The 16,998-nt window shown below is 44.6% G+C and overlaps 1 protein-coding gene across 1 annotated transcript; it reads right to left on the bottom strand.

Annotated features, from left to right (window-relative positions):
* Positions 1 to 12,309: 12,309 nt before the first annotated feature.
* Positions 12,310 to 14,833, bottom strand: SMIM35 (small integral membrane protein 35). The gene is made up of 4 exons (XM_036221272.1): positions 14,662 to 14,833; positions 13,596 to 13,629; positions 12,788 to 12,921; positions 12,310 to 12,523 (listed from the first exon to the last, which is right to left on the bottom strand). Exons 1-3 carry the CDS (start codon positions 14,795 to 14,797, stop codon positions 12,822 to 12,824), a joined length of 270 nt encoding a protein of 89 aa, XP_036077165.1. The 5' UTR covers positions 14,798 to 14,833; the 3' UTR covers positions 12,310 to 12,523; positions 12,788 to 12,821.
* Positions 14,834 to 16,998: the final 2,165 nt, after the last annotated feature.

The following is a 16,998-nucleotide window of genomic DNA, read 5'->3' as shown; positions in this document are numbered from 1 at the left end:
TTGTGTGATACCAGTCAGATTTCTGATGACACAGTGGCTGGTGGAGGACTCAAGCTGTGGGTAATCGAAGAATGATAATAAGATGTGCGACGTTACTTTAAGGACTGAAGACTCAGGCTCAAATCATACAGACTCAGGTACAAGTCCTCAGGCTACCATTTATTGTCTATGACCTTGGCCAAATTTCTGATTCTTTCTAAGTTCCAGTTTCCTCATCTATAACCTGGGAATAATAATTCTTCATGGGGATTTAGTGTGTTTCAAATGAGATCACATATAAAGAGTTTTGACAGGCATATGGTGGTCTATGCATAAATAGCTGTCATTGGCTATAAGGGAAATGGACAATTTTTCTTGGAAACAGGTGAAAATAAAAGAGATAATGAAAATATATGTAGTGAAAGTACATGTAATTAATGGAACATAATGTAAAGACATGTAAAGAGTTTGTAATATAATGAAAGAGATCATGAAAATGCACGTAAATAAAAGAGTATACAGGGGGTTCTTTCAGAAGTCTGAAAAGAAAAGGGTAGAAAGTATAACACGATGTTTTGGGTGTAAATTCTGATAACTTGGAAAGGAGATCCCGGAAGCCCCTCCCCTCCAGGAAGACAGCAAACAAGACCTTCTTGGAGCCACCTGCTCCCCTGGACTAAAGGTACCTCTAGGGGTACTTCTCATAAGTACGGAAGCGATCATTCTCTTCTAAAAGCAGTCTGCTCCTTCCACGAAAAGCCACACGTGCGTGGGTTTGAGTCTCTCCCCAAGCTCAGCCTATGGGGTGGAGCAAACCGAGAGCTCATGGCCTGAGTCTCTGGTGCACTTTGTTCTTTGTCCCAGGCTGGATCCTTGAGGAGAATGCCTCTTGCCTTTCACTCAGATAATAATTGGTTCTGGGGAAGCACTGATCCTATCACCTTCAGAGAACTTGACTAATATCACACCATTTGGGACCTGCTCAGACTTTTGCCCTGGAGACCTCCTTGTCAGGTTGGTAAGAGGTGTGGAGTTGGTCACTTTCTCCTGGAAATGAGTGTTGGAGATGGCTTCTACTCTAATGAAAAAGCCCCTGAGGCAGGTTGTATGAAGGCTGACAAGAGGTGAATATAAAGACTCAGAGAATAAACAAGAGGCATCAAATTCAGGAAACCAGGCCAGTGTGGTTGGAAGAGGAAATGGCAGAGCAGCTGAAAGAAGGGAAGGGAGTCAGAGCTCTGGCTGGGTCTCCTTGGCTTTTAAGCTACCCTCAGACTTCCCAGCACAGCCAGGGCTGTGGGAGAAATTGAGAGAGTTTTTCCAAACAGCGGTGGTGAGACACTTGCAGGCTTCTCTGGAATTTGGATTAAAGTCCCCAACAGAAGGCCCCCATTTGTTCTTAAACTGAGTAACCTCCTTCAAGGGCTTTTCCAGGCTGAGGAATGTGTGATTCTGTACTTCTATGAGCTAATGGAACTTCCTCTTAGTAAGGAAAGAGGGGAAATAGACCAACATTGACGGATGAGGAAATTCTATTAAACCGTGTTTTCCAAACTTTGTAAATAGTTGTAGTCAAAGAGCCTGCCCTGCCTTTCTCTTCCATCCCTGCTCACTCACTCAGTGAGCACAAACTGTCACAGAATACACACAATCTCTAGGAATGGTGGGTCATACCATAGAGCCCACACTGCACTGTTGGTGGAAGTTCTCTGAGCCCTGCATGTGAACGGCAGAGAAAGGCACGCTGTGGGCTGTGCCCACCTGGAGCAGTACCCTGGTAGCTGTGTGAGACAGGTTCAAGCAGTTAGTGTTGATTGTATCAAGCCCCAACCTAGAAGACACTAAGTAGTGGGAGGCATGACTCATCTATTTCCTGTCATGCTCATGAGTTTGGGGGTTTCTTTTAAAGCAAATCCACAATTTAAAATTAAATGCATTTCTCTTAATGACACACAGCACCTCACTAAAAGCTTGATCTTAACTTTACCTAGCTCCAATAAACATTCAAAAGGAGTGGGAAACCCAATAAACACTCTGACAAGGAAGGGGTAAGTCAGCTGATATTAGTGTTTTAAAAAAAGAACCTTGGCATGAGTCAAAAGGGACACGGACTGCAGAGACCTAGTTGAAGGCCTTTCTTGTAGTCAGCATTTCATTTCTTGCAGAAACATATTATTAAGCACCTACTATGTGCCAGACATGGTACATAGCCCTGGGTCCAGAGTGGTAAACAAAAGAGACACAGATTCATGGAGGTCACCGCCTTGTTATGAAGATAAACATCAAACGAATAAACAGATTAACAAAGATATTATTACAATCAGTGATAAGTGCCATGAAAGAAACTAATATTTCACATAAGGAATGGAGGCAGGAAGCAGTGTTAAAAAGAAAATCATTGGCCCAAAATAGTACACTTGTGCTAAAGCCCATGATACCAAGTCGACAGTAATACTTGACTTAGCTGCTGTTTCAACCTCTCCCAAAACATAATCTTAACCAGTCTGGGGATTTTCTGGTCAAGCACCAGTAAGGTAATCTATCACCTGGACCCTCTCCAACCCCCACCCCCACTCCCTATCCCCCTATCCCACCCACCCCCCAAAGAAGAAGCAATCTGCATGATTAAAACCCTTGCCATTCCCTTACCCCCAAAATATGTCCTGGTCTATAATATAATCCCTTCTTTCCTTTTGTTAATAGCTTCCTTGCCACACATTTTTCTATAAAAACCTTTCATTTTGTACAACTCCTCAGACTACCCTTTTAGCCTTTTAATTGCTAGGTAGGACACTGCTCAATTCATGAATCGCTTAATAAAGCCAATTACATCTTCAAATTTACTCAGGTGGATTTTGTTTTTTAACAGCAGAGAAACTGAATGGAAGAGTTTCTTAATCAGCACTGGCTGCCATAACAACAGGCTTATACAACAGGCATTTTCTCACAGTTCTGGAGGCTGGGCAGTGCAAGATCAAGGTGCTAGATGATATAGTTCTTGGTGTGGGCTCTCTTTCTAGCTTACAGATGCCCGCCTTCTCCCTTTGTCCTCACATGGCAGAGGGAGAGAGTTAAGAAAGGGGGGTAGAGGGGGAGATAGAGACAGTAGGGTAGAGGAGAAGAAGGGGAGGGGTAAACAGAGCATATGCATGAGCTTGCGAGAGGGAAACAGAGTACTCTAGTCTCTCTCTTCTTATAGGGACACTAATCCCATCATGGGGCCCTAACCTTATGACCTCATCTAACCCTAATCACTTCCCAAAGGCCCGATCTCCTAATATCATCACAATGGGGATTAGGGCTTCAACTTATGAATTTGGTGGACAGCACACACATTCGGTTTCATAACAGAAGCTTTAACAATAATCCAATTAAATGACAAAATTGAGCAGGGACAGTGGGAATGGAGAGAAACTGACAAACATATTGAAGGGCGAATTGGCAAAACTCAATGACAGGTTAGAGTGAAAGAGCAGGAATCAGAGGTACTAATCTCACTCAAACGTGGATTATGAAATAGCGACATATGAACATGGAAGGGAGGCAAGTTTTGGGGGGAAGGGAAGATGGTGAGTTCTGGCTTTGACATGACAAGTCAGCTAAGGGAAAGGTCCTTCAGCAGTTGGCAAGGCAGACCTTGCACTGGGTGAGGGTTCAGGGATGGGGATTCAGATGAGAAAGCCTTTGTGCTCACTATGACTCATTTGATGGGTGAGCCCACACTCTGGTGTGGAGATAAGAAAACAAGTGTGGAGGAGAACACCAAACCCCCCACACACTGCAGTCAAAATGCAGTTAGAATACTCACCTGATTACCATTGTCTTGAAGGAAATCAAGCTACCCTTCTTTTGCAATTTGAGTGATAGTAGCCATACTTGTGTTTGGAACCTATCTTACAGACCCTAGCCAGGAGCCTCATTGGTGCCATGTTGTTCCTTAGACAATTGCAGCCTTTCACAAGAGTGCACCTGAGAGTTTTTAGTTAATCTATCTGTAGATGTGGTAAACTCTGGAGGGAGCATGGGTAGGGGTGCCTGAAGCAGAATGATACATAATGGGCAAAGGTCTGCTTATAGGGTGCCATACCTGTATACCTCTACTTGCACAGGGAAGGTGGGGTTAGTGCAAGTTAAGGCCTCATAACGGTCCTAGAGAGAACAGAAATATCCTTCAAGATCCTACTACCTGGTCACCCCAACCCTGGAAGTATCACCTGCCTCATAATCACTTGTGGGTTCTTGTTTTCCTAAGCTTCTTCTCAAGGCCCAGAAGTTCTGAATGCTAGTTCCCAGGGACCTGCTTGGTAAACAAGTTACAGGAGATCAAGTTGCAGGTGAGTCCCATATACTCTCAAGTTTGAGAGTAAGTCTTTCAGAGAAGAACTTGATCATGTGATGCTTATTCTATTAAACGTGACCCTTTGCTCCCTACTGTCCCTATCTGGTCCATACCTTTCAATGCCATCTGGATGTTGATGACTTCCAAATATCCCAGCATAACTTTTCCCCTGAACTCCATTTCCTCCTTAGCAGCTCCATTTGGATGTCTGTCATGCATCTCAAAATAATAACGTCTACAACATAACTCTTGCTTTCCCACATACTCATTTGTCTGCCAGTCTTCCCCTCCTGAGTAAATAGTGTCACCAGTCACCCAGTTGCTTGGAACAAACACCAGGAGTCATCCCTTCATGTCCTACCACTGATCCATTGGGTAAGTCCTATCAGCTCTACCTTTTAAACATATGGTGAACCCAACCATTTGTCATCATCCCCACACTATCATTTTGGTCCAATTAGTTATGTCTCACATGGACCACCGTTCATCCCTTTATGTGTTTATTTGCTCATAGTTTGTTCCTCCCTATAAGGTCTATGAAGAAAAAGACTTTATCCTTTTTGTTCACTCCTGGATTCCCACAACTTAGGGCATATAGTAGATATTTAGTCGGTATTTGTTGAATGAATGAAAAAACTAGCAGATAAGTCAATAAATAAATATAGACTTACAATGTAGGGTGGTAAGTTCTGTCTTAGCCTAGATTACTTCTCCCAAAGCAGAACCTGATTCAAGTTCTGTCTTAGCCTAGATTACTCCTCCCAAAGCAGAACCTGAATCGAGGACTATAGGCAGGTAATTTATTTGAGAGATGATCACAAAGAGTAAGAGTGAGGGACCAGGAGAGAAGGAAAAGCCAAAAAAAAAAAAAGGTATATTATTAAGCTGGTCATGCTGGGAGCTACTGGGCCTTGATCCCAGTAGAATGCTCCTTGGAGCAAAAAGAGGCCTCTTCCAATTGTCCCCCTGAGTACTGATGGGAGAAACTCTGATCCATCAGCTCCTGAACCCCGCTAGTTGAGGCTTCCCCTGGAAGTGCTGGCTCACCTGCACTCTCAAGCTGCTGGTACGCAAGAGGAGCCAGAGCAGAAAGCAAGTGATGTGTAGTGAGCACTGGAGGTAAGACTTATCAGGACAGAGCAAATTATAGCCCACTTGGAACTGGCTAGAATTGGAGGTGAGGCCAAACGGACGTGAAGCAGGGCATTTACTGTAGTGCCATGATAGTGTCATGCGCAGAGCTCTAGAGGGTGCAGAGAAGTGCCATTCAGCCAAGCTAAGGTGTCAAATACACATTTGTTAGACTGAACTGAAAGGAGTAAGATATGTGATTTATTAAATTATGCTAAGTGGGGTTGGGAGACTCTCTCCAAAATTGAAAGATTATACGATTTGGGCACACAGTCCAAGTCTGGGGCAAAGGGACAACACATGTAGTAGAACAAGCACTGTGTCACATGATGTAATTGAGTGAAGAAAGCAGGACACTCACATGGAGGGAATGTCTTATCAGTTCACTCAGGCTAAATGGATGTCCAAGGCAAGGTTGTTGATCTAGAGATGCCCTAATGGCAAGCAAGAAGAGGCAATAGACCCAGAGAGTGGAAAGAAAGCTGGGCTGTACAGGACCTCAGGAGACCTGGGTTCTAGACTCATGTAGCTCAGTCACTATCTCTTCTTTTGACATAAGGCTGTGTGTCAGCTCTGGGCCTCAGACTTCTCACCTATCAGATGGAGAGAGTAATCTTTAATCTAACTGCTCTCTTAATACCCTGGACATATTGTTGTCATTGAATATATTATATTCAGTATGCAATTCCTTATGAACTCTTAAAGAATAGAAACTGCTCTCAATTTATCTCTGTATCCTTCACACTCAACCAATACCTAACACAGGCCAGAGGTTTCTCAATAAATTTTTGATGAATAAATGAATGCATGAATGAATGGATTTTCTTACAAGGAAAAGCATGTGAAAGAATTGAAAGAGTATAATGGAAACATGAGATAACATCTGTGGTAATGGTAGCCTGAGGCTGAATGGATACTTTGAGAGATTAGACTAAGCCCAAAAGAAAGTGAGCTGCATATATATTTGACTTAAGGTTTTATTTTCAGGGTTGTCATCTTCTTAGCTTAATACCATGATTAGTCCCCTTCCATGCTATTTTCATCCTATGGCTCTTGAGTGTTGTAGGAACTCAAGGCTACAGACCAAACAGGAAGCCTAAATAAAGGGGATGTGGTCAGGAGGTAAGGCAAAGGACCATGAAAATATTCGACATATAGTCATCACTCTTTCAGCAAACATTTATTCAGCACCTGCCATGAGCAGGCCCTCTGGGAATACAGTGAGCAAGAAAATGATCCTATACTTTGTAAATTATATAAATGTGTAACCATTATGCTATACACCTGAAACTAATATACAATAATATCAAATGTCAACTCTACTTGAAAAATAAAAATTAAAAAAAAGAAGATATGATCCCTCTCGTCCTTGGCTGGCCTCTGCAGTATACTTACATGCACGCGTGTGTACACTCACCCACCTACACACACACACAGGTGTCCCTGACTACCTCTTGCCCATCCCCATCCGCCCCCAGTTCTGTGTAACTGAAGTCACACATGCTCTGAAATAGCCTCACAGCTGGAAGTGACTTTAGAGTCCCCACATCCATTGGCAGCTTTATACAAATAAGGCACCTGGGGCCCACCAGCTACTGGGGCTAAAATGGAAGATGAGGCTTCTGACATTTTTCCACACATCTCCCTCCCAATGGCTTCCTGCTTGTATATGATAAAGTTCATCCTAGGCTTTGGGGAGGGGAGACAACCTCCATGGCTCTGCAAGTAAAAATCCAGGAGACACAGAGTCCACCATAGCCTCGGCCTCCAGAGCTGCCCCACCTGTTGTTTGTTGGCCTGCTGCTACTCTGGGCAGACAAAATATTTTCACTTCTGGTCCTCAAGTGTGAGAATTTGCCACGCCACTGGCTTCCTGTTTTGTACCAGATCCTCTTAACTATCACTGTTTTTTGATCACTAAGCAGTTTTAAAAATATAGCAATGACACTCCCATCAGCTTCCATTTTGGTTCTCAGACCTCTGGGGCAGAGAGAGGGGCACTGTAGAAAAGGGGTGCTCCATGGCCACTGGTGTGGAGCAAGGTCAGGATGACTAATAGAGGACCTACAAGAGAGCAGACCCCTCCTCACCTGCCCAGCCCCTTCATGCTTTTGACTATCCCTTAAGTTAGCCCTTAAATAGAAAAAGTGACTGTGTGCTCTGTCTACAGATCTGTGTCTCATGATGGGCATAGGGTTAAACATAATTGAGGCTGGAGAGAGAAAAACCAAAGCTTTGGTTTTCAGAGCACCCAGAATTGGACCAGGAATGAAGCGAAGCCCAAGATTCCCTGAAGAGACCTGAGGAATCCCTCAATATAATTTTCTTAAGAGTTTCTGGCTATGGCCAGAGCCATACAAGGTACCATAGAGAACTCAGAAAAGGTATAGGACCTGACTTTTGCCTGCAAGAAGTGCCCTTCAAACAGGAGAGAGCAAGGTTAATCTCAAGAGCAATTAGATTCCCCCATGGTGCCCAGCAGAGTTCCTGGTGTATTATAGAAGCTGCATGAATGAATGAATACAAGGGGATCATCAGTAACTAAATTAGGGGAGCCACAGAGTACTTATAAGTCAGAAGACAACAAGATCCAAAGGTCTTAAAGAAGGTACCCTGGAGAAGTAAAAGTGGAGGTGGCATGAAGAATGAGCAGAATTTGATGACTTGGAGGCCAAATGATGTATAAAAATAGAAAGAAGAATGAAGATAGGTTGGTGAGAAGCTCAAAGCTGAAGACAGGGCCTGGGAAGCCTAATTCTGAGAGGCCCAGGGAATCCAGAAAAGAGATTAGAGACAGAGGGAGGAGTCTGCTTCCATGGGGACCTGGGAGCTCAAGGAAGCCACTAATATAGACAGAAGCTAGATGTGGAAGACAAAGGATTATAAAGAAAATACATTCTTGTCTGGCCTTGGGCAAATCATTTAATCAGACTCTGAGCCTCCGATTCCTTACCTGTGAGGCTATGAGAATGAGGTGAGGCTATGCAGATGGAGCCCTGCCCTGTACTAAATAAATATGTACTCAGCAAATGTTAGTGTTTTGCCTTCCTGGTAAAAAAAAATGGTTTGGTTGAAAATAGTCCAGTCTTAGATGCTGGTCAGAAATCCAGAGTGATATCTAGAATTCTAGATCATTGGGATCTAAAGAAACTGCAGCAGTCAGTCAACTTTCAACTGTTACCTATAAGTTACAAAGTTACCACTACACTATGTACTTGTATTTTTTGTTTCTTGAACACTTACTATATGTCAGGTCCTATGCTAAACACTGAGAATACAGAGATTAAAAAAAAAAAAACAGATAAGACTTTTTTTCTCTTTCAAGTAAGAGAGGTACCCTGGAGAAGTAGTCTAGTCTCTCAGTTTCCAGAAATATATGCCCACAGTGGTGAAATGACTAGTTCATAGCCACACAGCATAGCAGGACAGGTCAAGACTAAGACCCTATTTTACAGTCTTCAACCCTCATCCCACTAAGCCCTGATGTCAGGCTGCATCTGGGAGGCCTCAGACTCTACCCAGTCTCTAGTGCATTAAGTGGCCAGCTGTGCAGCCTTAGGCAAAGCATGCCATCTCTCTGACCCTCAGTCTCTCCATATATAAAACGGGCCAATAATAATCCCCATGTCACAACGTTGCCACAAAACTCAAGGTACAGTAAAGTGCATGGAAATGCATTGTGCTCTGTAGACTGTGTATTATGCAAGCAGTGTCTGCTCCTTCTCAGTTCACCTGGGCATCTTTCTCTTAGACAAGGCAACCTTTCATGGCCACACTGGGTGTTTCTTTTTTACTCAGCAGGTATTTATTAAGCACCTCTTATATCCTCCATTTTTAGTAGTCACTAAAGACCTATAGGACATAACCCTGCCTACAAGGGCTTAGCCTATTTGGATGGAGAACAGTACAAATGAAGGAAACATGGCCACCTATAATTAGGATCAAAATTAGTGGCATCAAGACCAGAGTCCTGAGGGAAGCCACAAGAAAGATGGAAGTTGAGCCAGTCATGGAGACTAGAGGTAACTAGGGGATGGGGGGAGGTATTTCAGGTAGGAGAACAGCCCTGGCAAAGGGACTGGAAAAGGCCAGCTCATGCACTGCTGGCTCTTGTGACTACCTTCTGGCTCTTGGGGCCAGTGGAACAAAGAGTAAGTTTCTAGGGGAGGCCCTGGCACGGCCATGAGTCTGGATGCCCAGCCAGTACCAAGCCCAACCAGACCTATAGCCAGATTCTGGGCGTGTGCTCCCTAATCATTTCTGAATGAGCTGGAATATGCCATTTTAGGTCCCTCAACAGAAACCTGTAGAATCCTAGGGTGGGGCCTGGGGCCCAAGGGTAAAGAAAGCCAGTAGGACTGCGGAAGTCAGGAAAACAAGGGGGAGGCAGAAGGGACCGGGAACACGTCAGAAAACCCTAAAAGAGGAAGCAGCCCAGTCTCAGTTCCGCTCACAAGGATGGGAAATACCCTTCATTCTCCCAGCCCTCAGCAGCTGTCCCTGTCTCCTTACCTGAAGCCACTAACCCTGGGGCCGGGACCACCAGGATTATCCTTTCAAGTTTCCCCAATGTTGCTAAGTCCTGAGCACTTCCAGGGGCCCTAGGGCAGGCCTGCATGAGTTGTAGACACAGGACCCACACTGATTAGGGCATAGCTGAGATTTTATTGAAGTTGGACACCCCATGGTTTAAGGAAGGGGCCCAACCCTCAAAGCTGAAATCCAAGGAAGGCTGCCAAAACCAGCTCATCTACCCTCACCCTTCTTCTCCCAATGAGCTTTCAAGAAAGGGAGGGATCTGAAGCCACCGGGACTCTTGCTCATAAAATAGTTGGAGCCCAGTTGAAGACCTAAAATCCCAGAAACTGGTTCATTAAATCAGAACCTGGCTATGTTGGGAGAATAACCTCCCGACCCTGGTGGGAAATGAAGTGGTAGCTGGTAAGTCCCCTCTCTTCCTTCCTCTATAATCCACTAGAACCTGAAGCAAGAAAGAAACCAGGCTTCAGGAGAGAGAGGCTAGGAAGACAAATAATATGGCTTCTCTCTTCCTTGCCTATCCCTGTCCTGGTCTCCAGCATCTTGTTGGCCTTTTTGTTGAGACATCAGCAGGGAGACCAGTGGCTAGAAGTTCTAACTGCAGGCTTCAGCAGTAGCAGGGCCCCTCTCAGGCCCTACTCCATCCACAGCTACTCCAGGAATGCAGTTTTCCCTACATTGAACAACTCTGCATTAAGAACCTACTAAGATGACATCCAGTGCAGGCTCAATCTCAGGTCCAGCCGGGCAGAGACTGGAGGAAGGAGTAATGACTCACAAGGCAAATTGTTCTGCTGTCCACCAAAATATACTTGGTTCTCGATTTCCTTTGTGAATTATCTGTCTTTTTTTAAAACCTAGATTGAGTTCCTCTCCCCCACTCCCATCATTTCTAGTCTAACTTCCCCATCTCAGGGCAGGCCTTGCACAGGAAATGCATGACGCCAGGAGAGAGTTCTCCCCGCTCCCATGCCCACCCCATCACAGGAACCTAAAAACAAGAACATGTTCTAGACTGTTCTCAGCATTTCCCTTAAAATTATTTGGGAGGCTATTTGTTTCTGAAGCTGGTTAGCAGCAGGGAAAATGGACCAGGTGGTGGACAGTATCGGACATCACCTACATTCCCATATGACTTTGCCTCTTGAAGATAGTACTGGTTTTCCAGCCCCTGCAAAGAAAAGTGACTGAGGACACCCCAGGTAGAGTTCCCTTCTGTAGTCCTTAGGCCTTGCCCACATGGAGCTGAGCTGGGAAGGCTTCGCTCTCCAGGATGCCTAGAACTCCTCCCACAGGCTCAAGGGCTTCCTGGGAACCAATCTTTCCCCACTAGGGAATAGCTGCTTCTTTTGTTTCTGTGGGAAAGCCATTGCTACTCTGTCAGAATCCATTCCCAGAGGCCTGACTCTCCTGGGGACTCTCGTGCTACTGGCGATAGTATACCCAAAGAAGACTTCTTCTTGTCCACAATAAGGGGCCAGGTCAGGTCAGGCCTTGAAGACCAAGGAAGATGAGGGCAGCCTGGGGGAACCCTGGTGGAGCAGATGCTGAGTCCGGAGTCCTCTCCTGCAGAAAAAGAAGAGAGAATGACAAAGAGATGAGGCTTGGTAAGGATTCCTCTAAACCATGATGTCTGGCTCGGCTTCTCCTGAGCAAGAGGAAAGTAACATGAAGGAGGTATACCTGAAGAAGTCGAGTGTGGTCTTTGTTAGGTCCTGGAGGGCCCAATCCCTACCCCCGCCCCCGTAGTGTGGGAAACCATCTTCTCCTTTACCTTTGCGTGGGAACCAGACCTTGCCTCTGGGTTAGCAATGCTACACGCTCACCTCTCACTTCACTGGACTCTTCTCCTTTCCCCACCAATTTACTCGTCCAAAATATTCCCACCAAAGAAGGCCACCTCAAGCACCATATAAGTTTCAGGTCCCCTCGCATCGGGGCTGACGCCATCTTTGTCTCAGCCAGGCTGTCACTCTGCTATAATAAATCTTGTTTAACCCCTTAAGCCTTGTGCATTCCTCCTTCAGCGAACCTAACAGTATTCTTTGGCAAGGAGATAAGAGAGAATCTGGGCATCCAGGAGAGACTGCTGGAGGGAGAAAATGTTTGAATTAGGAAAAAGCAACTGTGATGTTGAGAAAGGTGGCCATGAAGCCAGTCCATGACTCCTGGGCTTAGAAAGTTCAGAAACAAAGCTCTAGAGCAGAGGTCCCCAACAGTTTTAGCACCAGGGACCTATAAAAATATAATGCCGTAGATCTGAGGTAGAGCTGAGGTGGTGATGCTAGTACTGGAGAGTGCCTGAAAATACAGATGAAGCTTCTCTCGCTTGCCCACAGCTCACCTCTTGCTGTGCAGCCTAGTTCCAAACAGGCCATGGAACAGTCCCAGTCCGTGGCTCAGGGTTTGGGGACCCCTGCTCTAGAGTAATGTTTCCTGGAGAGGGTGGCCATCTGGAACCTTTACCTCAGAGCAAAGAATTTAGACACAAAGTTCTATTCTAGAAGCTTCCATCTAATTAGAAACGGAGCCTCCCTAGGAAAGAAAGACAGGACATGAACTGGGTGGACAAGTACAAAAGAAACAGCCCAGCGTTGGCAGGAGGTGGGGATAGCATGACCTTGAGCCTTCATTTCTGAGATCATTTTCTATAGCAACAACTCCTCAGAAGGCAGGGGATGAACCAAATCATCTCTTTGGGTTCCAAGCAGTCCTTGGTGCTAGGCTTGGTGCCTGGACTGTCTGACGACCTTACTGGAACATCAAACTCATTCAGGAGCTCACCAACCTTTCACTCACCTCTCCTGGGCTTGAAAAGGCTGATGCTCCCCCTTCAGACTAGCCTATTGGAAAATTTCATGTAGCCGCCATCTGAACTGCTGATGCGGCCACTGATGGTGAAGGGTGTACCTATCTCCAGTTCCTTCGAGTTCCTGAGAAAGATGATCCAGTCATGTTATTGAGGCTGAGAACCCAGCCTCCCCCTGTGAGCCCAACTTCCTTGCAGTGACTCACTGACTCACACTGACTCACCTTCCAGAATAGGAGCTACGCCATCTCTAGGGATAGACAAGGAGCAGAGAAGATGAGATGACTTACTCCAAGAGTACTTTCTGACTCCAGCTACCTGAATCCCTGATAAGTTTTCATTTGCTTCTCTCCTTTGACATTATATTATGCCTGAGATTATATATTTGTAAGGAGGTCTAGACAGTAAAATGCCTGAAAACAGAAACTATATGCTTAGTTATCTCTGTACCCTTAGAAACTAATACCACAATACCAGCTACAATAGGTCTTTCCTGAATAAATGATGAGTAGATAATGAAAATTAGCAAATGAATGAATGGTTAGATGATCCCTGCCTAGGGGTGATTGTTAAGAGGATCTCTGTCAGCAGAGTCTTACATGATCTTGTCCATATTCAAGTTTTCATTCGGGGAACTCTCTAAAGAGACCCTGGCTCCTTCTTTATCTCTTGTTTGCTTAAGGCATGAGGAGGAGACAAGAAACGGAAGCAGTAAGTTTGGATCCTTCTTCGAATCTTTCTCAGGCATACCTAACCTCCCACCTCCACCCCATCCAGATCTGTCCTGAATCTACTCACCGGATCTGGTACAAGTTGAAGACAAAATTAGGCCCTAGAAAAACAATCCAAAAAGAGAGAATTAGTACATCCAGGGAGAGCTGCTCATCACCCTTTCGGAAACATCTAGTGCTCCCTCACTCCTCTCTGGGAGGAGTAGGGTGGCTGGGCTGGGCCTCAGGATGCTGTGAGAAGGTCTCAAGTTCCTGTAGTATCTGATTCCTGCCCCACACCCATGGGTACTCCTCATCTTCCCAGACTGAATCACTAGCCTTTTGGGGGTAGATCCTGCCACTGGGGATCCTTCCATTAAAAGCACTAATACCCAGGGGAGAAGGCAGTCTTAGCTTGGTGCTCCCAAAGAAGCAGATCTGGGCTTGAATCTGGACTCCACCACTTTCCAACCTTGTGACTTTAGCCTCATCTATAAAAAACAAACTATAAATTTCATCCTCATGTGGAATTTTAAAGAAAATCATATTAGGAAAAAATTCATTGCCGCATAGTAGGTGTGCAACAAACATTCATGGAAGTTGTTAAATTTAATTGTGTATCTGAGAAATATACTCTACCTCTCAGCATTCCATCATGTCCTCCTAGCTCTCTTGGGTCTTATGGGAAGGAAGTACAGATATGGATCAGATTTGAGAGTGCCACAGCAAATTCCAGGAGACTCTTAGTGAAGCTGAAGCATCAGTAAGCTTAGGAAGACCCACAGCAGGGGAAGAGATGCACAAGGAGCCAGAGTGAGGGACACCTGGAACTTGGCCTGTCTAGCTTGTTGCTCTTGGCCTCAAGGCCCACACAGGCCTTGGGGTTGGACCCTGCGAGCTCTGAGAGAAGAGGAAGCTGGCTGCTTGCTGGGGTAGAAGGAGTGCTTACTCCCTTGATAAAGTGCCTGGTACTCCACTTCCACCACCTCAAGTGCTCAGCTATCTACTCAAGTCTTCAACCACTGCAGTCACCACAGGAAATATTTTTGCATGACACCATGCTAAAGAGTCTGCAGCCCCACCCAAATCACCAACTGCTAAAGGAGAGAAGGAGCTTGGCAGAACTAGGGTAACAGGGTCCATTGCTCACTCACCCTCCCAGCAGTACCCACGCTGGTACCATTTGGCCAGGCTGTAGCCCAGGATAGACACGAGCAGCAGCGATAACCCCACACCGAGGATCAGGCCCAAGGTGCTGATGGAGTCCTCACCTGCAGAGAGACACAACATCCTTTATCCAGCTACCCAGAGCCCTCTCACAGCCCCGGGGCTACACTGACTCAACTGTACCATTTTCCAAATTTCCTCTCTTCCCTCCTTACTGCCTTCAAAATGATTGTCCCCTAAGAATTTTGATCTGAGCTAGCTAGTCCAGCTAAGCTGTACTAAGATGTGAATGTAAGATATCTCATTTTTAGAGTTAGCTTGTTTATCCAAAGCAATATTTCTCTGATAGTACAAATAGTCTAGATCTGGGAAGCCTTCCCAAAGCAACGAGCATTCTACTTGTTGAAAAACACACTACTGTTTGAGGAAGAGTCCAGGGGGTCTCACCACAGCACAAGTCTGCTGGTCAGGAAGCGCAGCCTGGAAGGCCCCAAGAGCAGAGACCTGGAGATCCTTGGCAAAGATCCTGTGTCCTAGGGGTCTAAGGGTGTTGCCAAAAGGCCAGGAGGTACTGTGGTTAAGCACAGCCTTTGGCACATCAGGCTTGCATCCAAAGCCTAGGGCCATCGTTTGCAAAATGTGGGACCAGAGCAAATCATTTTCCCTCACTAAACTTCAATTTGCTCTTATGAAAAATAAACATAATAATAAATACAAATAGAATTGTTGTGATGATTAGTGGAGATGCCATATATTGAGCACTTAGGAGAAGACCTGGATACACTAAGTGCTAGAGAGATGTTAATTATATCGTTATTATTGTTTTCAATATTATTATCCAATGGTGCAATTGAGTTTTAAAAATATTTTACAATTCCCTCAACCCAAGCTTTCCCTTCTCCCATGTTTCTTGGTTTTTCTTCCCATTAAAGCAACCAGATTATTGTCTACTTAGCAAAGAGAATGTGACAATGAAATTCAGAGGGAAAGTGTCTCTCTTATTTTAGATGTCAAAAGCCCAAGCCTTTAAAAATGGAAAGGAGTCTCAACATAGACAAGACGTTAACAAAGCAAGCTTATCCTCCTAGCCATATTGAGGGGAAAAAAATCTCCAGCCTGGGGGAGGGAAAGGAGAAAGAGAGATAAAGAAAAAGCACTGGAAAACATTGAAAAGATGTCAATGGGTCCCAAAGGGAAAATTCTTGTTCCCTAATTCAAAGCTGAGCCCCAGGGATGCCACAGAGTTCCCACACAGATTTATAGGATCCAAGAGCTAGACTGAGCCCCAAAAGACAACAAGAGCCTAATAAGAATAGTTGGTTGGAAATTTGTAAAGTGTAAAATGTAATATAATACTGTCCTATTTTCTTCTAGTTATGAAGAACTTGAATTTTTTTATTATTTTGTTTTTAACTAGTATGTGAAATCTATAAAATACTTGTAAAGTAATAAATGGATACTTGATTTTATAATCCAGTTTATTTCCACATAGTCTTTCATAGACAACCTCACAAAATTCTTGTTGAAGAGTGAATTGTAAACCAAATAAATCTAGATGTTAATATCTTCTTTTCTTTTTTTTTTGTTGTTGAACTTAAAGTTGAATATATTTAAAATAGTTTATATACTCTGTGTAATATAAAGAAAAACTATATAACAAAGATTTTTCTAGTTTCTTGTTATTAAATGTGGTGCTAAAAAAAAAAAAGGCACATGGAGCTCTTTGGCAGCTTAGAGCCTCAGACAGCCTTGAAGAGTTGCTGTGCTCTCTCACGGCATGGGGGCAACTAAATGATTTCTGTGTCCCCAAGAAAACAGGGAAGTCACAGAGAGGCCCTCCAGACCTAAAGGAGTCACATGGCTAGGGTTTGGGGAGTCCTCTGCAGCACCCTATATGGCTAATGCTCAAAGCCCAGTCCAGGTGATGCCAACACTTAGATTGGCACCATGGGTGTCAGTGCAAGCAGATGGCATCAGGGACTAGGCACCTCTCTCCCACTCCTTAAGTCTCTAAGAAAAATGAGAACAGGAGTCCCCAAAGCTACTAATGGCATCTTCTCTGTGTCGGGCACTGTTCTAGACATTTGTATTATAGCAATAAATAAAACACAAAATCTCTGTCCTCATGGAGATTATATTCCAGTGGAGGAAGACAGACAAAAATAAATAAATTAAATAAATTTTATAGTATATTGGAAGGCGATAGATGCCAAGGAGAAAGAAATAAAGCAGAGGAAGAGAGAGAATGCACAGTGGGGATGAAAGTACAGTTTTAAAGAAAGCAGTTAGGGGAGGACTCTTGAACAAGGTGACAATGGAGGAGA

The sequence above is a fragment of the Rousettus aegyptiacus genome, unplaced genomic scaffold (genome assembly GCF_014176215.1).
Source record: "Rousettus aegyptiacus isolate mRouAeg1 unplaced genomic scaffold, mRouAeg1.p scaffold_m13_p_5, whole genome shotgun sequence".
NCBI lineage: Eukaryota > Metazoa > Chordata > Mammalia > Chiroptera > Pteropodidae > Rousettus > Rousettus aegyptiacus.
Note: the sequence above shows the minus strand (reverse complement) of the source record. Positions and strands in the feature narration are given on the sequence as shown.

Bases quoted from the DNA above. Each gene is read 5' to 3' on its own strand.
- SMIM35 (XM_036221272.1), bottom strand. From the start codon at position 14,797: ATGTTGTGTCTCTCTGCAGGTGAGGACTCCATCAGCACCTTGGGCCTG. The intron at 13,630-14,661 runs GTGAGTGAGCAA...TTGTTTTTCTAG, and splicing joins GCGTGGGTACTGCTGGGAGG to GGCCTAATTTTGTCTTCAAC. The intron at 12,922-13,595 runs GTGAGTAGATTC...CATCTTTCTCAG, and splicing joins TTCAACTTGTACCAGATCCG to GAACTCGAAGGAACTGGAGA.